The sequence below is a fragment of the Tachyglossus aculeatus genome, chromosome 3 (assembly GCF_015852505.1).
Source record: "Tachyglossus aculeatus isolate mTacAcu1 chromosome 3, mTacAcu1.pri, whole genome shotgun sequence".
NCBI classification, from domain to species: domain Eukaryota; kingdom Metazoa; phylum Chordata; class Mammalia; order Monotremata; family Tachyglossidae; genus Tachyglossus; species Tachyglossus aculeatus.
The window spans coordinates 90,759,540-90,783,561 of NC_052068.1; the positions used below are offsets into that span (position 1 = coordinate 90,759,540).

Sequence of the window (24,022 nt, forward strand, 5' to 3'; positions counted from 1 at the left end):
GAGAATGAGAGGTTAATCCGGGAAGGCTACCTGGAGGAAATATTACAATGGGGCTTCGAAGATCATTATCAATGGTATTTCTTTGAGTGCTTACTGTGTGCAGAGCACTGTACTAAGCGCTTAAGAGAGTACAGTGCAAGAGAGTTGGTAGATGTGCTCCCTGCCCACGTGAGTTGTGGTATGTTGGGTAGACTGTGAGCCCGTTGTTGGGTAGGTACCGTCTCTATATGTTGCCAACTTGTCGTTCCCAAGTGCTTAGTACAGTACTCTGCACACAGTAAGCACTCAATAAATACGATTGAATGAATGAATATATAGCAGGAGGGAGCACCAGGCAGGATCTAGGACGTGAGCCAAGGGTTGATGGTGGGTGAGGCGAGAGCACGGGACAGTGAGTAGGTTGGTATTAGAGGCGCGAAGTGTGGGGCAGGAGTGAGGATAAATTAGTGCTTAGTACAGTGCTCTGCACAGTAAGTGCTCAATAAATACGATTGAATAAAAGGGAGAGAGCTGAGTGCCTTGAATCCAGTGGCATGGGATTCTATTTATTTTATTTTGTTAGTATGTTTGGTTTTGTTCTCTGTCTCCCCCTTTTAGACTGCGAGCCCACTGTTGGGTAGGGACTGTCTCTTTATGTTGCCAATTTGTACTTCCCAAGCGCTTAGTACAGTGCTCTGCACATAGTAAGCGCTCAATAAATACGATTGATGATGATGAGAAACTTGAAGAGTGGGGAGTTGTATGCAGAATGATATTTTAGAAAGATGATCCAGGCAGCAGAGCAGAGGATGGACTGGAGAGGGAAGAGGCTGGAAGCAAGGAGGCCAGCAAAGAGGCTGATAAAATAGTCAGTCAATCAATCTCTGGTATTTATTGAGCATTTACTGTATGCAGAGCACTGTACTAAGCCCTTGGGAGAGTACAGTACAGCTGAGTAGGTAGACACATTCCCTGCCCACCAGGAACTTACAGTCTAGAGGGAGGAGTCAAGACAAGTTCTGATAAGTGCTTGAACCAGTGTGGCAGCAGTTTGGGTGGAGAGGTGGGAGCAAATTCTGGAGATGATGAGCTAAAATCAACAGGATCCAGTGACTGACAACGTAGGGGCTGAAAGAGAGAGATGAGCCAAGGATAATGTCAAGTTTTTAGGATTGTGAGACAGGAAGGATGGCGGTATTGTCTAAGGACACGGGAAAGTCTTGCGGGAGGAAAGAGTTTGAAAGGGAAGATGCACTGTTTGGTTTTGGACATGTTGAGGTAGAGGTGAGGCCGTGGGCCCAGCCCTGGGCACCCACTGGCACCGATTCTCTGCCCGTTGGTTTTTCCATGGCCAAAGTGGATGCTTCCTTACTCGCTGCGGGCAGGCCGAGGAGTGGGCAGAAGAGGAGAAGGGGACCATGATGGGAGGACTGTGGAGTGCGGGGCTGGGGGAGGAGGGAGCGTAGGAAAAATAATTTCCTTGCGGAAGAACGTCGGGGCCCAGGTGTGCTGTGTGAGGCTCAAGAGTAGCCAGCCCATGGTTACCCAGACTTTAAAATTCCTTCAGGCTTGGGGCTGAATTTGCGGAAGTATCTATTTAAAAAAGGGTTTTACCACGGTGCTGAGGACTTGTTTCTTGTTACACTGACTTTAGACCTGGCCTGGTGAAAAGAGCACGGTCCAGGAATCAGGGCTGAATTGCGGAAGTATCTATTCAAAAAAGGGTTTTACCACGGTGCCGAGGACTTGTTTCTTGTACACTGACTTTCGACTCGGCCTGGTGAAAAGAGCTCGGTCTGGGAATCCGAGGATCCGGGTTCTAATCCTGCCTCCACCACTTACTTGCCGGCTGTGTGATCTCAGTCAAGTCACTTCTCTGTGCCTCTCAGTTCTCTCATCTGCAAAACGGGGATCCAGCGCGTGTTCTCTCTCCTACTTAGATCGTGAGCCCCGTATGGGACCTGATGATCGTGTGTCTACCCCAACGCTTAGTACAGCGCTTGGCACATAGCACTTGGCAAATGCGCTGTTATTATCCTTTTTTAAATGATTATTATGCTGAGCTTCCCGAATTATGTCCCAGACACCCCTTTTCTCTGGCTATCTCCCGAAATTGTTTGCACTAAGCTATGTACGCCGTGTATTCACAGCTCCCGTCACATAGATGGTGACTCTTGCTGTCACCAAACTCTGACCCAAACCTAGTTACGGAGGTTAGGTGTAGCAGCCGGAAGCGGGGGCAAGCCTGCCGGCACAGGGCTGTTGGGAATGGAGGTCTCCAAACTTCTTGGGCATCTGGGGAATTCTGAGAGGTGGCTTGGCTGGGCAGGAACGGGCAGTGTCAGACCTGCCGCGGCTGCTGGCTCACAGCACCTTGGCCCAAAATGGGCGGAAAACCACCGTCTTCTAGACTGTGAGCCCACTGTTGGGTAGGGACCGTCTCTATATGTTGCCAACTTGTACTTCCCAAGCGCTTAGCACAGTGCTCTGCACACAGTAAGCGCTCAGTAAATACGATTGATTGATTGATTGCTCCATCTGCACTTAGCCGTGGACTTCCTGCCTCAGTATGTGCATCTCACAAAGTACCAGATGTAATAATAATAAAGGTCCCCCTCTCCATCCCCCCCATCTTACCTCCTTCCCTTCCCCGCAGCAGCTGTATATATGTATATATGTTTGTACATATTTATTACTCTATTTTACTTGTACATATCTATTCTATTAATTTTATTTTGTTAGTATGTTTGGTTTTGTTCTCTGTCTCCCCCTTTTAGACTGTGAGCCCACTGTTGGGTAGGGACTGTCTCTATATGTTGCTAACTTGTACTTCCCAAGCGCTTAGTACAGTGCTCTGCACACAGTTAGCGCTCAATAAATACGATTGATTGATTGATGATGGTATTTAAGCGCTTACTATGTGCCAGGTACTGTGGCAAGCACTGGGATGGATCCAAGCATATCGGATTGGACACAGTCCCCGTCCCATGTCTCGATCCCCATTTTACAGATGAGGTAACTGAGGCCCGGAGACGTGAAGCGACTTGCCCAAGGTCACACAGCAGACCAGTGGCGGAGCCGGGATTAGAACCCATGACCTTCTGACTCCCAGGACTGTGCTCTATCTGCTTCACCATGCTGCTTCTTGTGTGATGTGATGGGGCTGAGATGTGTCCGTCGTTTTGAATGGGAAGCTCCATCATTATAATTTATTTTTCAGTTTATCATTTATTGTATCAATTTATTTTTCTTCCTATTCTGACCAGTTGTTGATAATTTGTTTCTGCTTTTTCCCGCCCCCCCGCCCCTCCATTAGGTTGTAAGCTCTTTGAAGGCAGGGACAGGTATCTCTCAACTCCAATGAATGTATTTTCCCAAGTGCTTAGTATAGCACTCTGCACCTTTTAGGTGCTCAGTAAATGCTAGTGATGGATTAGGCGTCCCAGGCAGTTAGATCTTCCTGCTGCTTGCAATTCATTCAGTTGTATATACTGAGTGCTTACTGTGTGCAGAGCAATCAATCAATCAATCGTATTTATTGAGCGCTTACTGTGTGCAGAGCACTGTACTAAGCGCTTGGGAAGTACAAGTTGGCAACATATAGAGGACGGTCCCTACCCAACAGTGGGCTCACAGTCTAAAAGGGGGGAGACAGAGAACGAAACCAAACATACTAACAAAATAAAATAAATAGAATAGTAAATATGTACAAGTAATAGGTATTAATGTCTGTTTTCCCATCTAGGTTATAAGATCGTTATGGGCAGGGAACACAAGCACTTAATACATTGCTCTGCACATAGAAAGTACTCAATAAATACCACCAATTGATTAAAGGCTCCTGGATCTACTGGCTTTATTGTGCTGTACTCTCCCACGTGCTTAGTAGAATGCTCTGCACACTGGAAGCCCCCAAGAAATACCATGGATTATTTGATTGAAATCAAAAGCTTCCTTCTTTCGATCAACGCCCGTCCTCCTGTGGTCATTCCTTTATTCATTTAATCGTATTTGTTGGTCACAAAAGGAAAACGTGATCACAAAGGGAAAAGGCAGTGTAGCACAGGGTGTAAGTACGCGGCTGAATTATTGCAAATTCTGATTGAGTGGGGTCTGGTTTTGAGCTGTCACGGTGTTTTGGAGATCTGTCTTTGTTTTTTCCTTAACGGTCGGGTACCCAGTTTCAGACGAGGAGCAGCTATTGGCTTACGTTCCAGGTACCATTTCTGTAGCGTCTCCCGGATTCCCTCCGTCGGGGGAAACAGTAATGATTCCTTGGGATGTTTTCCTTACGTTTCCTCATTGGCCTGTCATGGGCAGGGAACGCGTCCACCAACTCTGTCATATTGTACTCTCCCAAGCACTTAGTACAGTGCTCTGCACGTAGTAAGCGCTCAATAAATACCGTTGATTGATTTGATCGATTTGGACCTTTTTCTTCTCCCATGTACTGAGAATGAGGCAAGACTCGGTTGGGGCAGTTTTCTAAACTTTCCGGGACAGGGTCTGTGCTATTGCTCGAACGCCTCAGTTACCGAGACACAAAAGTCACATCTTAAATTTCGGGTCGAGGAGGTGGCCTTTGCCTTTCCGTTCATTCTCATAATAGCCGTAGACCCAGCTTTGAAAATTTCAAAGAAGAACCCGGAGTCTCTGAGGTATTTTGGAGAGAATCCGTGGTGATGCGTTTAGAAACGCAAGACCGCAGTGTAAAATCTCCGTGGAAAATTTGTTCTCCTCCGGGAGAGGTTAACGTGCCTTTGAAGCTTATTGGAATCCAGGATCCGGGCAATGACCTGAAGTCTCCCTAATCTCATAAATAGGGAGGATATTAATTCCTTCTCCAACGGTGGTCTCCAAAGCGGAGGGTCACTTTTACAGGGGCTCAGCGGAAATGGAAGGCTACCGTAGACTTTTAATAAAAGTAAGATATTAATATAAGCCTTTGGGACTTGGCTTTGAAGCAGATGCCTCATCTTTGCAGCCCCAAATGAAAGATCAAAGCGCCCCGCTGGAATTCCGTGGGAAACGGGCAGTCGCAAAATGAAGCCGACTATTGTTTGTTAGGGTCTTAATAATCCGCTTCTCATCTGGGCCCCAGCAGACAGTTGAGATTGGGGAGGCGGGGGTGACGGCAAGCCCGCCGTGAACAGGGAGCGTGTCTGTTGTATTGTGGGGTACTCTCCCAAACGCTTAGGACACAGTAAGCGCTCCGTAAATACAGTGGATTGACTGATCAATTGATGAAAGGACTCGAGCAAAGTCAGAAAGAATTCCTTTTTCTGAAATCCTGTTTTTGGGTCATCTTTAGGCATCTCCGCGGAAAACACCTCAACGAGACACCCAGCGAGAAATCACAAAACTGACATCAAGTTGAAGACCGCCTCATCTGTTGCTCCGGCCTCCATGGATGCCTTCAAAGGTGCAGGAGACCCAACACATCAACAGGTTTCCAGATTTTGTATTTCATCAGAATTTCTTGTCGGTCGGACTCGGAGGAATATGGTTGCAGAGTTATCGTGGAATTATAGACTGGAAGAGTCCACTAGAATTAGGGGAAGCAGAATGGCCTAGTGGAAGGAGGATGGGCCTGGGAGTAAGGACCTGATTCCAATCCGGGCTCCACCCCTCGTCGGCGGTGTGACTTTGGGCAAGTCACTTAGCTTCTCTCGGCCCCAGTTTCCTCATTTGAGAATGGGGATTAAATACCTGCTCCACCTCCTGCTTAGCCTGTGAGTCCCTTGTGGGCTCTGGCTTTCTTATATCTTCCCCAGCTCTTAATACGGTGCCTGGCACATAGCAAGCGCTTCATAAATACCATAGTTAAGAAAATTAGAACTCATCTAATCCCTCCCCCGGTCTTCAGGCTTCAGCCACAGTGGCTTGGCATGCCGCGCTCTGGTACATCTATTAGGGATCGCCAGCCCCTGCTTCAGCCTGGACTCGGGCTTTGGTGCAGTTCAAGAGGGCCGTTTGCCTAGGTTTCAGAAATGGTCCTAGAGAGGGAGTCATCATCACCCAAATTCAAGAAGGTGCCGGGCGAGCAGTTCACCGTCCAGTTATTCACGTCGCAAGGCAAGCCGCCTCACTTCTGTGCCTCTGTTTCCTCAACTGTAAAATGAGGATTAATGCCTGTTCCCTCCTAGTTAGACTGTGAGCCCCAGGTGGGACATAGAGTGGTCCCACCTGAGAAACTTGTATCCACCCCAGCACTTAGAACAGTGCTTGGCACATAGTAAGCATTTAACAAATGCCGTAAAAACCGAACAAAAGTGAATCGGAGCAGGTTGGCTTAGTGGAAAGATCCCGGGCCCCGGTAGTCAGAGGACCTGGGTTCTAATCCTGGATCCGTGGCTCGTCTGCTGTGTGACCTTGGGCAAGTCACTTCGCTTCTCTGTGCCTCAGTTACTGCACCTGTAAAACGGGGATTAAGACTGTGAGCCCCACGTGAGACTGGGACTGTGTCCAACCTGATTATCGTGTGGCTTCCTCAGCGCTTTATACAGTGCCCGGCACATAGTGAGCGCTTGACAAATCCCAAAAAAGAAAAAAATGAATCATACAGGCCCGTGCCTGGGGAAGCTGGCCTCCCCATTGCCAAACTAGCTGCTTAAATTACCATAAAGAGAAGAAATGGGAGGACATTTGAACTCTGTATTTATTGGGCTAATTCCTATTCAAAGATTTGGGCCTTCCTCACGAGGATTCATTTCCACCAGTCAGCTTCCAGGGCATGAAACTTTTTAATATTCAGTGGCTGTGAGAAGCACTGGGGAACAAGTGAGGAAAATTAGAAGAAATGATTTTAGGTGGAAGAGTGGTTGGTTTGCAGTGGAACTGTGGGAGGAGAGAAATTTGGGGGGCTTTATGTCTTGGGATAGGACTACCAGCCCTTTCTAAAAAAAAATTCACCAGCTTCCCCTTTCATAGTCCATTAGCACCTCCTGAAATTTAAAAACTTTTAGCTCAAGTTCCATTAAAAACCTTCTCATGCACATTTTTTTTTTTTGAACAGTGTGTGGAATATCAAGCACCTACTTGAAAAAGCCCAGAAAAATTTAGCATATTTAACCTGCAGTCTGAAACACAAAGTGCTTCCAGACAACTTATTTTTAATTTAATGAAAAAAAAAAATCAAAAGAAGGCAGAAAGAGCCAAATTGTATCCCATGGAGTGGAATAACATCACTGTGTCTCTCGAGGCAAGATGATCAGGAGGGTCTTGATTTCAAAAGGCTTCAAATGTGCTCTGAGCTCTTATGAGGAAATTCTAGATAAATAGACGGGTTTATTCATAAAGTCATTTTCCTGGCTGGCCATTCTGAAGTGGCTTTTTCTCCCCCTGTAGTACCCGAGTATTGGCTAGGCTCCATTTATAAAAGGTTAGATGCTCTCCTGGGCATGTGGGAGTTATATACCTACTTTAGAGCTAGTAGAGGAGTGCTTATTCAGTTCCCAGTAGATTGATTCATCATAGCTTAGTTGTATATTAAGAGCCTGACTAAGTTGGTAGGGGTCAGAGTAAATCGGAGTTGAGTGTCTTCAAAACAAGTTCCTTTCATTTGATCCTATCTGAGTTAATTTGCCCCAAGTTTCATGAGACAGTTATTTGTGTAAGAATATCACAATTCCATTTTCTTTTGAGTCATTTTAATACGCCTGTTGGATAATTCAGTTAGTGCTTAAGGAAATCGACTATTTTTATTTAAGGCAGGGGCAGCCTTTGCTAAGTTCCGTGATCTCAGATACCCGGGCAGAAATTTGTTTCATTAAGTTGTATTTTTCAGACTTGCTTTTGAAATCACAGGCATTTCCATATTCTCAGAAAGCACTGAGGGCCAAGGAAATGGTCTAAGCAAAAACGACAAAGACTATTGTGGTATTCTTAGAAGGACACTAGGCTCATGGCTGTCATCCATGGCAGTTTTTTTTTTAAATTTTTTTATTTAGTGGTATTTATTAAGCACTTATTATATACCAGTCACTCTACCAAGCACCAGGGTAGATACAAAGTAATCAGGTTGGACACAGTCCCGGTCCCACATAAGGCTCACAGTCTTAACCCTCATTTTGCAGATGAGGTAACTGAGGCACAGAGAAGTGAAGAACCGAGGTCACACAGCAGGTGAATGGTAGTACCGGAATTAGAACCTAAATTCCCTGACTCTGAAGCCCGTGCTCCTTCCGCCCTGCCACACCGCTTCCCTCAGTGACTCCCAGCAGCCCGACTGTGGGGCAGAGCATCCCTACGGGAGATTCTCCAGAACCCCCTGGGGATCATCTTTGAGGTGACTCCTAGAATATGAGGATCATGGCAAGCCACCCCCAGTACCAGTCACGCAGTCCTGAATGGGAATAACAATCCCTTGAATGTGGTTGACACATTTTCCTTCAAAATGCTTTCACATCATAACAGAGTATTTGTTAAGCGCTTAATATTTGTCAGCCACTAGCACTGGGGTAGATGCAAGTTCATCAGGGTGGACACAGGGGCTCACGGTCTAGAGGAGGGGGAGAGCAGCTATTGAATCCCTGTTTTATAGATGAGGAAACTGAGGCACAGAGAAGTGAAGTGACTTTCACACGGCAGAGAAGCGGCAGAGCCGGGATTAGAACCCAAGTCCTCTACTCCTGGGCCCGTGCTCTTTCTGCTTGGCCATGCTGCTTCTCGATTTCATTGTGTGTTCATAGAGTCTTTGTTGGGCAGAGAGAGCAAATACCGTATTCCCATTTTGCAGCTGTGGGAGTGGAGGTAGAGAGAGAGGAAGTGATTGCCCACTCTCTGTGCTTCCCTCCCAAGACGGCCCCAGGTGCACTCACAATACATAAAATGTCTTCGGCACACTGACTCCTTCCATCAATCACTCAGTGGCCTTTATTGGTCACTTACTGCGTGCAGAGCACTATACTAAGCGCATGGGAGAGTACGATCCAATAGAGTTGGTAGACACGTTCCCTGCCCACAAGGACCTTATGGTCCAAGAGACCCCCTCCTTTGAAACTCCGACCCTTTCTCCTTCATCGTTCCTTCCACACTACTCCTCTACAGCGACTTGTGGTCACTGTAGCCGGAAGGAAAGAGCTCGGGTTGAGAGTCCGGGAACTGGGGTTCTAGTTCCATCTCTGCCTCTAGCCTCCTGGGTGACCTCAGGCAAAGTCACCCAGCTCTGTGCTTCAGTTTCCTCCTCCGTAAAATTGACCTAACACTAGTTTCTCCCTACCTCCCGGGGGGGTTAGGAAGATGAAAAGAGAGAATGGATGGGAAAGCACTGGGGGAGAAAAAACACAAATGATACAAATTCAAGACATGCTTGTTGCCAAGGACTGAGTCCCAGTAATTCTTACCATCCCTGGTCCAGAATTTCAGTGTTGGACCGGCCGGTATTAGGGGCTCGCGGGAATGGTGAAGATGCTGTCTCAGGTGACTCGTCTAACAACAATAATGCGTATTTGATAAGTGCCTACTGTGTTGCAAAGCGCTGGGGAAGATACAATACGTGCACACAGTCCTCCCTTCATGGTGCAATCGAAGCCCAGGGGTGATGCCCTGGGGTGGTCGTACCACAGTGCTTAGCGATGGGGGTCCCCCAGGTGGGTGGGACCAATTAGTTCCGGGATCCTGGGTACCCTGGAAGTCCGGAAGTCCTCAGGAATCACGGCTTTCACCGGGATTCAGCGTGGTGACCGATCTTGGCAGACGCAGGTGGTAAAAGTTCTCTCCCTCTGATCTGGTTTCAACTCGAGGTTCTTCTTGATGGCTTTCCCCGGGGGAGTCTACATCCATCAGTCAGGAGTATTCATGGAGTACGTACTGTATGCAGGTCACTGTACTGAGCGCTTGGGAGAGTACGATGCAACGGAGTCGGTAGACATGCTCCCTACCCACAAGGAGCTTATAGTCTACAGGAGGAGACAGACTTCATCTGTACCATATCCCCGCTACTTTACTCGCTGCGAATTGCCATTATCCCTCCTGGTTAACTTGTTTGTACCTCAGCACTTAGAACAGAGCTTGATCCATGGAAAGCAGCGTGACCTAGTGGAAAGAGCTCGGGCCTGGGAGTCTGAGGACCTGGGTTCTAATCCAGCCCCTGCCACTTATCTCCTGTGCCTCAATTTCTTCATCCGTAAAATGGCGATTAAGACTGTGAGCCCCGTGTGGGACAGGGCTGTGTCCAACCCGATTGTCTTGTATGTACCCCAGCGCTTAGTAAGTACTTTGCTTGCCTAGCACATAGTAAGGGCTTTACAAATACCAGAATTATTATTAATAATTCAGTAGTAAGCACTGAACGAATGCCATCGTCATCCTGGTGGTCAAAACGTACAACAGATTCAACTGCTTATTAATATGGAGATGGAAAATAGATTACTTCAAGTGAGCAGACAGCACCGAAGACTTGAAAGGACTAGTGAAAAGCAATCTCCACCCCTGCTTTAAAAGATTCCCCCTTGAAAAGACGTTGCTGCTATTAATAGCTAAGAAATGTTTATGCAAAAGTCATTCTTTTTTAACATAAAGCTTTTATGTCTTAGGCTGTTCATGACGGAGGAATAAAGAGTGCATCACTGAAGGATTTATGTCCCGAGGACAAGAGACGTATTGCAAACTTAATTAAAGAGCTTGCTAGGTGAGACTGAGCTTCAATTGATAATACATTGTGTCTAGACAATTCATTCTTCTTGAAATACACAATTACAAGTCCATTTTGGTGAACTCATTTTCAGTGTCATTGATCTTTTGGGGGCAAAAAGTATTTCCCTAGCTGAGCTGGTAGCCCCACTAACTGAAAAAGACTGTAGAGTCAGAAAGATATTTCACCTTGTCATTTTTCTTATTTGCTTGCTTAATTTGAAATCACAGACTTGGTTGGAGTGAACCGTTTCAGAAGTCATCTGTCAGGAGGGAAAGTTTTGAAAACTGAATTACACCGTGAAGAAAGTTGGGATTGCTGTGATCAGTCACAGCAGTTGTCCTTTGATCTGCCTAGTTAGCTTTGCTTGAATATTTGAACAGATAAGGGGAATAATTTCATTGTTGTCTCTTGTAAGAATGTCCTTGTCACTTCCCTAACTGCTAATGCTTTCTGAGAGGGGGATAGTTGAATTTTGTGAGGTGCATGTCTCAGCTGCCTCCTGGCAGCAACCTAATTCATTATTGATCTATATGCAAAAAGGCAACTAAACTTTGCCATACTGATTCACGTTTCTTTTCGTGCCTGATTTCTTTGGGGAAAAGACTGCCTAGTTCTTGAACCGCTCAGTGGTTATCCACAAAATTATCATCGTTATACATGAATGGTGAGCCTTTCTATTTCCTAAAGGTAAGTAGTCTCATTTATGGAAAAGGCCTATCAGAAAGTTTCTATATGGGTGACTTTCCTTTGTCTCTGGTTCTAAAACACGAGCATAAGCCGGCATTTAGTCAGATGAACGGCCTAGCTGGCCAGTGCTCTATCTTGATCTGCGGCAGCACGCTGCTGGGAGGAATCGTGTGATGCTCATCTTCTCTGATGTTCATCCTATTGTTTAAGAGGCATATTATTTAACATTCTCTCTGCGTCCCTGACTTTTCCTCTGGTAATCTGTCATTGGTGCCCTGTCCACGAATGTATCCAGCCCCTTTTAACCTGCCAATAGTTTGTTCCCTGTGACTTTCTGTGGTAACAAATTTTGTTCCCGCGATTTGACAATTTACCAGGTGGTAGTTGTAGTTAGGGTATTTATATTGAGCACCTCCTGGATGCAGGGTGCCACATTACAATATACTACTACATTTAAGGAAAGTACCCTATTGGGAACATGAGATGCAAGAGGAGCATCCCTACTAACAAGGATGACGGAATTAGAATAAAGGTCTGGGCTATCGATCGTACGTATACACCTAAGGGCTGAGGGAGGGTGTAAATAAATGCATAAGTGGTAGAGATGGCGAATGGGTTGATGTGCCGGGGGACTTAATTGGGTAAAGTTTGTTGGAGGAGGAAGAATTTTAGGATGTCTTTGAGGTTGGAGGAGCAGGGGAGGGAGGGATTAGTTGGGGAGGGAGTCCCAGGTTGATGGTTGATGGAAGAGATGGCGGCGGTGGGATGTCAAGAAGCAGGAATGGCCAGCAGGTTTGCTTAGGAGGAACAAAGAAAACAAGCTGTAAAGAAGTGGATGAAGGGAGCTGATATGAAGAATGGGAGAGTCTTGTAGCTGATCGTAAAGAGTTTTTCCTCGCTGTGGAGGAAAATGGGAAGGCATTGGAGGATTTGAAGGAGAGAGAACCAGTGTCAAAGGAGGCTGAGAGGTCAAGGAGAGGGAACTGTTGTCAAAGGAGGCTGAGATTCCAAGGAGAGGGAACCTGTATCAATCAATCAATCAATCAATCATATTTATTGAGCGCTTACTGTGTGCAGAGCACTGTACTAAGCGCTTGGGAAGTACAAGCTGGCAACATATAGAGACAGTCCCTACCCAACAGTGGGCTCACAGTCTAGAAGGGGGAGACAGAGAACAAAACCAAACATACTAACAAAATAAAATAAATAGAGTAGATAGGTGGAGAGGTCAAGGAGGATTAGAGTGGAATAGAGCCTATTGAACTTGGCTACAAGGAGGTCATTGGTCAACCAATCTATCGTATTTATTGAGCGCCTACTGTGTGCAGGGCACTGTACTAAGCACTTGGGAAACTACAAGATAACATAGTAGACCCGTTCCCTGCCTCCGACGCTCACAGTCTAGATAGAGTTATGAAGGGTCAAAAACCTGACTGAAAGAAGTCAAATAATCTTTGAATAGGAAATCTAAGGCGTGGGAGAAGGAAGATCAAGCGATAGCTGGAGGGGGCTTTGAGATCAAGGGAGGGCTTTTCTTAAGAGGGTGACTCAAGTATGCATGGAGAAAGAAGCTTCTTTTTATGGGGATTCCTGGGACTAAACACTTCCTGCTCTGCGTACAACTTGGGGGGTCTGCCGTATACAATTTGCTGACGTCCTAGTGTCAGTAAGCCCATTCCTGACGATAACCTTCAGTTACTGCCGATTAAGTCAGTTTCTTAGCCGTCCTGTCCTCTACTCTTCCCACTCTATCTTGCTCCCAGAAGTTTTCCTGCTCCTCTCTGGAACCCTGAAATTAGGCCATTTTCTTCTATGTCCCCCCCTCTCTCCACGAGCTATTATTTTTTTGAAAATGAACCTTAAAGATGCCAGTGGCCACTCCTGCAGACCACTTGTGCTGTATCGGTTTTGCAGACGCCTGTGTACAGTGTCACTCTTCCTTCCCCTACCTCTTTGCCCGAGCTGCGAAAAAGGGACCGGGGACAGATTGAGGTGGGATAGGAGTTCAGCCATCAGGGCCGTTGGATCATCTCTTCTGTTTTCCTTGTGGGTATTTTTTGATAGCTGGGACTGGGGTGGAGAGGAGGGGCTAGACCTGGGGAGGCAAAATATGATGCGACATGTGCTGCAGCAAATAGCTATTGCTACTAGTGAAGTTTGCACAAAAAACCCTGGAGCTCCGGCGTAGGATACCTGGTGAGAAGCAACGTGGCTTAGTGGCAAGAGACTGGGCTTGGGAGACAGGGGTCATGGGTTCTAATCCCAGCTCCTCCGCTTGTCAGCTGTGTGACCTTGGGCAAGTCACTTAACTTCTCTGTGCCTCAGTTAACTCATCTGTAAAATGGGAATGCAGACTGTGAGCCCCACGTGGGACAACCTGATTACCTTTATCTACCCCAGCGCTTAGAACAGTGCATGGCACATAGTAAGCACTTGACAAATACCAACATTATTATTATTATTATTATTATTATTATTATTATTATTAAGATAAGGGAGCAGGAGACTTGGATGGCAGGTAAGCTGCTAAGAATGGGGAACAGGTGTGAGGGGATTTACAGTATAATTTTTACTTGTAGGTTTCAGAGCTAGTATTGCAACAGAGCCCAAGTCATTCATTGAAGTTCATGGGGAAATGTACCCCAAGATTCCGCTACATTTTTGAGGAATGTAACGTAGCGGTATCATGTTATATGCCAACATTTGTTTTGACTGTATCATCTTCAGGCATCAGTGGGCTCCTTCCGTGAGTCTGTTGATTTTGTCATTTTCCCCCCTCTCAGCTTAATCTTTTTTGAGTCTCTCCTTCTATGAAAGCGACTTCATCCCCGATCGTATGGGTTTACCTTTTTCAGTACCAGAGTTGTAATAATATAAGTAAAACAAATGATGAATGCTTGAGCTTTATTCCCCTGAGTTGGTTTATTTCAATAGTCATGTTGAGCCTTTTTAAATGTGATTGTCTTTGTAAGAAAAAAATTCCCTTGTCTCAGGTGAAGAATCATAGATGCTAGAGGACTGGTAGAGTAAATTTAGATGTGCAATCTATGTAATAATAATAGTAATTGTGGTTTTTTTAAGCGCTTACTGTGTGCCAGGTACTGTGCTAAGCGTTGGGGTGGATACAAGCAAATTGGGTTGGACACAGTCCCTGTCCCACATGGGGCTCTGTAAGCAGTCTGATAATGTGCAGTCTACGGCAATTCATTTGGCTCTTTCACCTAGAACCTCTCTTTTTTACACAGCGTTTCACTCTCTGCCATCAGGGGAAAAGGTATCTTGATGCTTTTGAAATCTGAAGATAGTATTCCTCACAATTAAATTCTGAGGTTGACCCACTGACCAACATAGCTTATTGTGGGCAGGGAACGTGTCTACCAACTCTGTTATACTGTATTTTCCCAAGCTCTTAGTACAGTGTTTTGCACCCAGTAAGCACTCAATAAATACCACTGATAAAGTCTGAGCCCGAATTACCGCTGTGCCAATGAAGATGAAAAACTACCCTAAGAGGGCTCACTCACCTGTCCATGGTACTAAATTGGCATTCCCTTCCTGACACATTTCATTATAATAATAATAATTATGGCATTTATTAAGCGCTTACTATGTGCAAAGCACTGTACTAAGCGCTGAGGAATTTACAGGGTGATCAGGTTGTTCCACGTGGGGCTCACGGTCTTAATCCCCATTTTACAGAGGAGGTAACTGAGGCCCAGAGAAGTGAAGTGACTTGCCCAAGGTCACACAGGTGACAAGCGGTGGAGGGGGATTCGAACCCCTGACGTCTGACTCAAATGCCCGGGCTCTTGACACTGAACCACACTGCTTCTCTATACTGTACTATACTATAGTGTAGTATACTATATACTATCCTATTCCCAAGCACTTAGTACAGTGCTCTACACACAGTAAGCGCTCAATAAATACGACATGCCATCATCATCATCTGATGATGATGATTTTGAGGGGTATTTATAGCTCTTAGGATTGGAAAATTTGGTTGGAGAGGAGTATTTTTTTTTCAATCCCATCTTTCTGCAATGCTTTCTGTATTTTAGAGGGAGTAACAGTAGTGTAGTTCTCGCTGTTATTTTTGTCCTCTTGGTGAAGTATTTTTGTGTTCAGGAAGGCTAGCTTAAGCAAAGGATTCTTCAAAGGAATTCCATCATAGCATAGGGGCTAAAGTGATTATTTTAGTGAAGCTTTCAAATTGGACCACTTTTACTCTGCCCGATGTTACAGAGGACCCATGTCCATTGTTTATCCACAGTTACCACATCACTCTCCTCTTACTTTCCAAACTCACTACAAATCCCAACTCTATCAAAAGTAGAAATGAAAGAGAGGATTCCATCCGCTGTGAACGCCCCACCAAAAACAAAACCAACCCCCCAAAACCCCTTATCCCTAGAAAGAAACAAGTGATCAGAAAAAAGTACCCCCAAAGAGAATGCTGTCTCTGTTAATTATTTCCTCTCTGATGAGTTTGCCCTTTTTGAAGGGCTGTAAGGCTGTAGAGTCTAGGATCCTTTGGAGACTCCACACATCGTTAAAGTCAGGCATGATAGTGGAGGCCAGAGCCCTCACCTGAATGCCAGTTTGTGCCATTTGGGCATGGCTTGGCAGCTTGAGACCAAGCATTGACTGTTGTTGTCGTCTTATGCTGTTAAGTCGTTTCCGACCCATAGCCACGCCGTGGACACGTTTCTCCCGGAACGCCCCACCTCCATCTGCAAGCGTTCTGGTAGTGTATCAGTAGAGTTTTCTTGATAAAAATATGGAAGCGGTTTACCACTGCCTCCTTCCATGCAGTAAACCTGACTTTCCGCCCTCGACTCTCTCCCCTGCTGCTGCTGCCCGACACGGGTGAGTTTTGACTTGTAGCAGACTGCCTTCCACTCGCTAGCCACTGCCCAAACTAGGAATGGAATGGATATGCCTCTGCTTGACTCTCCCTCCCGTAGGCAAGACCGGTAGGGTACTGGAAACCCTCCAGATACGACCCTAAGGGGTGCATGAAATCCCATAAAGAACTGATCTACCATTTTTTAGTTTAGCAGCAAAGCTACTAAAAGACTGGAAAGTGGCCAAGGAAACTTAATAGCAGTTCTGGAGCCACCTACTGAACAACCAAGGGCCATTTACCTTCCTTAGGCCTTAGTTTTTCCCATCGGAGAAAAGGGAGTGATAAAGTTAAACCCACCTCCCAGGTGGAACTGTGAAAGAGTGATGGAGAGAAATGCCTGAAAAATCCTAGATCATCCTGGTAATAATAATAAGGTGGCTCCCCTTTACGTTGTCGCTGCAAAGCTATTGGGGATTGAGAACAAAAAGGGCCAATTGCAAGCTGATTGTTTTGCATCTAGCTCAAAGGCAGGAGACAAAGCACTGAGCGAATTAGAAAGAGAGTGAGAAGTTGACAGTAGTCCTAGTATAGCTTGCCAAGCGCTTCACAGTTTTTGGCTTTGCATTCTGTCTCCCAATATTCATCCTGTCTCCCTTACTTTTCCCATTAACGTCAAAAGCCGTGATCGAAAGAGGAAAACCTCTCTCAATTTCAAGCGTACAGTCTTTAAACTGTCATTTTAAAAATAAAGGATTCCTGACGTGACAGGCCAGTAACGGCAATATTAGTACTCCTAAAGTACTGTTGGAAATATTTTACTAACACCCTCCCATCTGCTTCCAAGTCTACTTGAGAGCTCCCTTCACTCACCTCATGGCTTGAGGTAGCAGGGTGTAGCGGAAGGAGCCCAGACGTGGGATTCAGAAGGCTTAGGTTCGAGTCCCAACCTTGCCACGGGTCTGCTGCTAGACTCCCCTTCTAGACTGTGAGCCCACTGTTGGGTAGGGACCGTCTCTATACGTTGCCAACTTGTACTTCCCAAGCGCTTAGTACAGTGCTCTGCACACAGTAAGCGCTCAATAAATACGATTGATTGATTGCTGCTGCATTGTCACTGAACCTTTATGTGCCTGGTTTCCTTCTGGGTAAAAAGATACTAATTCCTGTTTCTCTCTGTGCTGCAGGACTTTTGGGAGCTAAGATGAGAGAGTGGATGTGAAAACTCTAGACTGAAAGCTCCTCTTTAGACTGTAAGCTTGTGGGCAGGGAATATGTCTGTTTATTGTCGTATCGTACTCTCCCAAGTGATTAGTACAGTGCTCTGCACACAGCAAGTGCTCAATAAATATGACTGAATGAATGAAAACCTGTAAGACAAGTAAAAATGTCATCCCATTACCATATGTGCTCTCATAATTGCCTCAGTTTTTGGCATATTTTTTTTGCAGCCCCAAACAGGGGTTGGGGCTATTACGCAGGGGTTGTATAAGAATCAGATCTTACAATTTGTTCATTGTCGTATTTATTGAGCGCTTACTGTGTGTGGAGCACTGTACTAAGCACTTGAAAAGTACAGTACAGCAATGAAGAGAGACAATCCCTGCCCACACAGTAAGGGGAGGAGGAGAAAAAGAGAAGCAAAAAAGAGGGGAGAAGTAAGAGAAAGGTCAGCGGGCATTTGAGACTGGGCTCTTTTCTGTTACCCTCTTCCAAGTGCTGCATTATCATTATTATCAATCGTATTCATTGAGCGCTTACTGTGTGCAGAGCACTGTACTAAGCGCTTACAACAGGCTCTCAGCAATTGACCACTTCCCTTTTTCTACTGCCTACTGAGCTATCTCAGTGAAGAAGCTTCCCTTCCCTGGCATGAGCCAACTGAGCTACATTATCAAATTCTGACCCATTTCCTTTTCCTACCCTGGAGGAGTTTGTACATCTCAGTGAAGAAACTTCCTTCCCCGGCATGAACTGGTTTTGCTACATTTATGGTCTTCTGATCCATCTTCTCTCCTACCACAGAGTACACCTGTCTCAAAGAAGAAACCCCCTCCCCTGACATTTTAGTGCAATGCTGATCATTGATATCCAGGATCCTTATAGAGGATCTTGTAGAGAAGCAGCGTGGCTCAGTGGAAAGAGCCCGGGCTTTGGAGTCAGAGGTCATGGGTTCAAATTCCGCTTCCGCCAATTGTCAGCTGCGTGACTTCGGGCAAGTCACTTCACTTCTCTGTGCCTGTTCCCTCATCTGTAAAATGGGGATTAAGACTGTGAGCCCCACGTGGGACGACCTGATCACCTTGTAACCTCCCCAGCACTTAGACCGGTGCTCTGCGCATAGTAAGCGCTTAATAAATGCCATCGTCATTATTATTGTAGCGACTCAATTTCCTCATCTGTAAAATGGAGATTAAGACTGTGAGCTCTGTGTGGGAATTGGCTTGTATCTACTCCAGTGCTTAGTACAGTGCCTGGCACATAAGTGCTTAATAAATACTATAAAAAAAAAAGAAATCTCCTTGTGCCCACCGCTTTCTTAAAATCATGTGGCACCAAGAAAAAATTATTTGATTTCTTCCTCTAAAACTGGGATGAGGAAATTATCAAGTGGGGGCAGTTATACAAGTAAATATGGCATTTGGTGTACAGTGCTCTGCGCACAGTAAGCGCTCAATAAATACGATTGATTGATTTGGTGGTACGGTGCTGGGGAATATTCTGGGCAAAATCCCCTCTCCTAAATCAGAGGGACTCTCTTCCCTCTGGGCAGTTCTTAGGGAGACCCTCCTATGCCGCCTTCTGTTGTCCTGGAGCCAGTGAGAAATGAGAAGCAGCGTGTCCTGTTGGAAAGAGCACCGGCCTGAGAGTCAGAGGACCTGGGTTCTAATCCTGGCTCTGCCACTTGTCTGCCGGGTGACCTTGGACAAGTCACTTCACTTCTCCATGCCTCAGTTCCCTCATCTGCAAAATGGGGGTTAAGTACCTGCCTTATTCATTCATTCATTCAATCGTCTTTATTGAGCGCTTACTGTGTGCAGAGCACTGTACTAAGCGCTTGGGAAGTACAAGTTGGCAACATATAGAGACGGTCCCTACCCAACAGTGGGCTCACAGTCTAGAAGGGGCGTGGGCCCCATGTGGGACCTGATTATCTTGTATCTACCCTAGCGCTTAAAACAGTGCTTGCCATGTGTCAGCATTTAACCAATACCAATATTATTTTCTCTATAAGCTGCTTTAATTTTTTTTTCCTCCCACTCCCAAGCCTCTCAACCGTTGGGGTCACAGCAGCCCTTAAGTATAAATATTGACAGAGGGCTGATGGTTGCTATCACCAATCTACTTAAAGACCTAGGTAAAAATTGAGGGTCTGGGGTTCACTGCTGTGCCTTGGGCCATGTCCTCTTAGTTCACTCTAAACATCATCATCATCATCAATCGTATTTATTGAGCGCTTACTGTGTGCAGAGCACTGTACTAAGCGCTTGGGAAGTACAGAAGTGGCAGCTCCCGTTGGGACCCCCGTAGAGACCCCCTGGAACCAAGACAGCATGGCTCAGTGGAAAGGGCATGGGCTTTGGAGTCAGAGGTCATGGGTTCAAATCCCGCTCCGCCAGTTGTCAGCTGTGTGACTTTGGGCAAGTCACTTAACTTCTCTTTGCCTCAGTTCCCTCATCTGTAAAATGGGGATGAAGACTGTGAGCCCCCCGTGGGACAACCTGATCACCTTGTATCCTCCCCAGCGCTTAGAACTGTGCTTTGCACATAGTAAGCGCTCAACAAATGCCATTATTAGACTTTTAGACTGTGACTGTGACTTTTAGACTGTGAGCCCACTGTTGGGTAGGGACTGTCTCTATATGTTGCCAACTTGGACTTCCCAAGCGCTTAGTACAGTGCTCTGCACCCAGTAAGCGCTCAATAAATACGATTGATTGATTGATTATTATTATTATGAGACTTTAAATAGAAACGCTGCTTCCCCCCAGTCAGTGGGGGATTGGAAAAGCGTGCCAAAGCGGCATCTAGAAGTGCCCGCTTCTCTGGTTTCGTGCCAGCGTCGCCCAGCCCGGGAGCCTCCCCTCAGAGCTGGGGAGCATCTCCCCCATCGCCCAGCGGGGCACCCCATCACCTGGTCCCCTTCGGGAGTGGGCAGACGCCGCCTGCCAAGCGCTTTTATTCCGCTCGGGCTCTCGGCCAGCTGCTTCTGCCAGCAGCAGCTGGTTCCTTGCTCCGTGCCAACCCCAGACACTGGTTGTCCCCTCGTGGCCCGCCACGATCCGGAAACCAGCGGTGGGCGGGATTGACTAGCTGTATTCACAGTTGGCTTGGCTCGGCGTCGGAGAGGACTGCCGCGGGCCCACGTGGCTGTGCTTTTGGAGTTGGGCTTCCTCCGCCTCCTTCCATCCCACCCCACCCATTAGCCAGCCCACAGTCACTTACAAACCATGGCAAGTGGTCCTTGGGGCCAAATACTATGGTAGTATTCTTTTTCAGCATTTCCTATGTGTCAAGCACTGCACTGAGCGCTGGGGTAGGTTATAATATCAGATTAGATGCAGTTCTTGTTCCACTTGGGGGTCACAGTCTAAGCAGAAGGAAGAACAGATGATAATAATAATAATTTAGACTGTGAGCCCACTGTTGGGTAGGGACTGTCTCTATATGTTGCCAACTTGTACTTCCCAAGCGCTTAGTACAGTGCTCTGCACACAGTAAGCGCTAAATAAATACGATTGATTGAATTGTGGAGTTTAAGTGCTTTCTAGGTGCCAAGCACTGTTCTGAGTGCCGGGGTAGATACAAAGTAATCAGTTTGGATGCTGGGGTAGATACAAAGTAATCAGATTGGACACAGTCCCTGTCCCGCATGGGGCTCACAGTCTTAAACCCCATTTTACAGATGAGATAACTGAGGCACAGAGAAGTGAAACGACTTGCCCAGGGTCACACAGCAGACTTGGGGCAGAGCCGGGATTAGAACCCAAGTCCTCTGACCCCCAGGCCCGTGCTCTTTCCACTAGACCGTACTGCTTCCCGACTCAGATGATGAGCCCCCCACTTTACAGATGAGGAAACCGGGGCACAGAGAAGTTAAGGACATGCTGCAGGTTACACAGCGGGCAAAAACAGAACTGGCATTAGAGCCCAGACCCAACTTTTAATTTTTTTTTCATTTTTATGATATTTGTTAAGCACTTGCTATGTGCCAGGCACTGTTCTAAGAAACTAGGGTAGATTCAAGCTAATCAGGTTGGACACAGTCTGTGTCCCACATGGGGCTCCCCATCTTAATCGCCATTTCGTGGAGGAGGTAACTGAGGCCCAGAGAAGTGAGAAGGTGTCTGTTTATTGTTATATTGTACTCTCCCAAGTGTTTACTGCAGTGCCCTGCACACAGTAAGCGCTCAATAAATGCGATTGAATGAGTGAATGAATGAACAAGGTCATAGGGCCGACAAATGGCAGAGCGGCGATTAGTACACAGGTCTTTCCAACTCCAAGGTCCGTGTTACAGTTTTCTTTCCACTAGGTCGCACTGCTTCTCTAATAATTGTCCATCCCTGCTGTATATGGACCTCATCGGACAACCAGAATGCCCGTTATTTTCATTCAATTCACCTGGGACTTCAAAATGCTTCAGTTGAATCGATTACTCTGTTGATCAGTCGTGGCAGGAAGGAGGTACACCTTATTTTGATTGTGTCACAAAACCAGACCCAAAGCTTGTGAATGCCTCGGTTACCACCGAGAGATTTAAATTTCATTTCTCCAAGTGACCTCTCCATAGGGATAACTCCAAGCGCACCCCAATTGCCAAGCTAGTGTCACCCAGATAATTTTCAGAAGCTTAATTGCTGACTTCAAACTGATTTCTTGTGTTCCCGGTTAAGCCTTCAAGTTTTCGAAGTTTCTCCCTCAAGTTTGGAAAAACAAGTGTAAAATCGAGTTAACAAAAATAGGATTTGTTTGTTCTCGGCACCAGGGTAAAAAAAAAAATCAAATAAAATGATCTGCAACCGAAGATGACATGGCCATTGGCAGTTTGTGAGATTTAAGAGCTTTTAGGTTGAAGATAGATAAGTCCATTAAAAGCTGTGACCCTAAAGAAATTAAATATTTAATGAAGAGAAAGATATTCATGATTAGAAATGGCATAACGAATCAATTAAAGATATATAACTCTTTTTTGGGCAAAAGTAATGAAAATATCAAAGAGCGTTATCAATAGAATTCCGCTTTAAGGAAGCGAGGCATTCAGATGGGAAAACAGGCATGCATTAGTTTATTCTGGCTGCTTTTCATTCTCAGCACACTACGCCTGTGAAATTGATGAGAATGAAAGAATCCTTGAAAAGAAATGTTTCTTCCCCCCTCCATCCTGCCCCCAGAAGCTGATAATGGCGTGCTTGTGATATAATGGGAAAAGTTTCATTTCTACTCTTATCCAACAGCTGCTTCCTTCCCAATAGTTTTCCATAAACTAATGCTGTGCAATTTCACAGACCTTCTTCCTGTTGCTATTTATTCTCAGCACACGGATTATTTCATACTTTACTTTTGTTTGGTGGCTACTTGTGTATGTAATTGAGGGTTTTTTTTTTTCTGAAAGTGCACCTATACCTTTGGCTTTTGCCCATTATTTTTTCATCCACAGATTTGCCCATCATAAAAATGGCAAAACACATTCAGTTATGAATCCATTTATTTGCAGCTTGAAACAGTAGGCTTATTAAGAGGGGAACAAAATCAATATTAACTATGGTTATGTACCTGTGATTTTTATATTGAGGTGTATTTGTGCAATCAGAGGGGGGAAAGTGGCGGGAATAAGAGCAAACTCTGGGAGTTTCTTCTCCCAGGAGTGTCATTAAACAGCTGTTCTATTAAGCATCGGATTTAAACCATTGTGCCTCCCTATTTTGAAAAGGAAAATGCTACAGTGCTCTCAAAAGGGTGCTAAAAGCTCGGATCAGGTGAGATCTTAATGGTGAGCTATACATTTACTCTGGTTTCTTGCCTCCTATACAGTTGCTGCCTATTAATTCAAACTCTCCATCTGGGTCCCATAGCTATTGAGGTCTGAAAGAGAAACCTCTTAGCTTTCTCCCTCCCTCTCCCTCCCTCTCCCTCCCTCTCCCTCTCTCTCCTTCCCTCTCCCTCCCTCTCCCTCCCTCTCCCTCTCTCTCCTTCCCTCTCCTTCCCTCTCCTTCCCTCTCCCTCTCTCTCCCCCTCTCTCTCCCCCTCTCTCTCCCTCCCTCTCCCTCCCTCTCCCTCCCTCTCCCTCTCTCTCCTTCCCTCTCCTTCCCTCTCCTTCCCTCTCCCTCTCTCTCCCCCTCTCTCTCCCCCTCTCTCTCCCTCCCTCTCCCTCCCTCTCCCTCCCTCCCTCTCCCTCCCTCTCCCTCCCTCCCTCTCCCTCCCCCTCCCTCCCTCTCCCTCCCCCTCCCTCCCTCTCCCTCCCTCCCTCTTCTGCCTTTCCCTCCCTCTCCCTCCCTCCCTCCTTCCCTCCTTCCCTCTCCCTCCCTCTCCCTCCCTCCCTCTCCCTCCTTCTCCCTCCCTCCCTCTCCCTCCCTCTCTCTCTCCCATCCCGCCTAGAATTCTGTCTCTCACAATGGTACCATCATCCTCTTTTCACATCCATTTTCTTCCCTAGTTTTTCCTCAGATCTATAGGAATTCTAAACTTTCTCTCTAGCCTCCACAGCTGGTCCCTCTCATAGCCCACAGTTGACTGAGTGGTCCTAAATTTATCTCTTGGTCCTATAAACATTTTCTGCTGTGAGAAATGTTTGGTTTTTTTTTTTCTCCCCTCATTCCAGAAGTGTGAGTTTTGTTGTTGCTTTGTCCGTCCTGTCATGATTTTGTATGATT

General features: G+C 46.1%; 1 protein-coding gene and 1 non-coding gene across 2 annotated transcripts in view; one reads left to right on the top strand and one right to left on the bottom strand.

Annotated features, from left to right (window-relative positions):
* Positions 1-24,022, top strand: part of KIAA1328 (KIAA1328 ortholog) — a 338,663-nt gene that overhangs the window by 23,324 nt on the left and 291,317 nt on the right. Inside the window, exons 2-4 of the mRNA XM_038744068.1 lie at positions 4,161-4,196; positions 5,291-5,427; positions 10,515-10,609. Of these exons, the coding sequence (XP_038599996.1) occupies positions 4,161-4,196; positions 5,291-5,427; positions 10,515-10,609 (268 nt within the window). The remainder of the gene's footprint in view (positions 1-4,160; positions 4,197-5,290; positions 5,428-10,514; positions 10,610-24,022) is intronic.
* Positions 16,182-16,319, bottom strand: LOC119926152. The gene has a single exon (XR_005450055.1). It is a non-coding gene; the product is annotated as a small nucleolar RNA SNORA7 (small nucleolar RNA).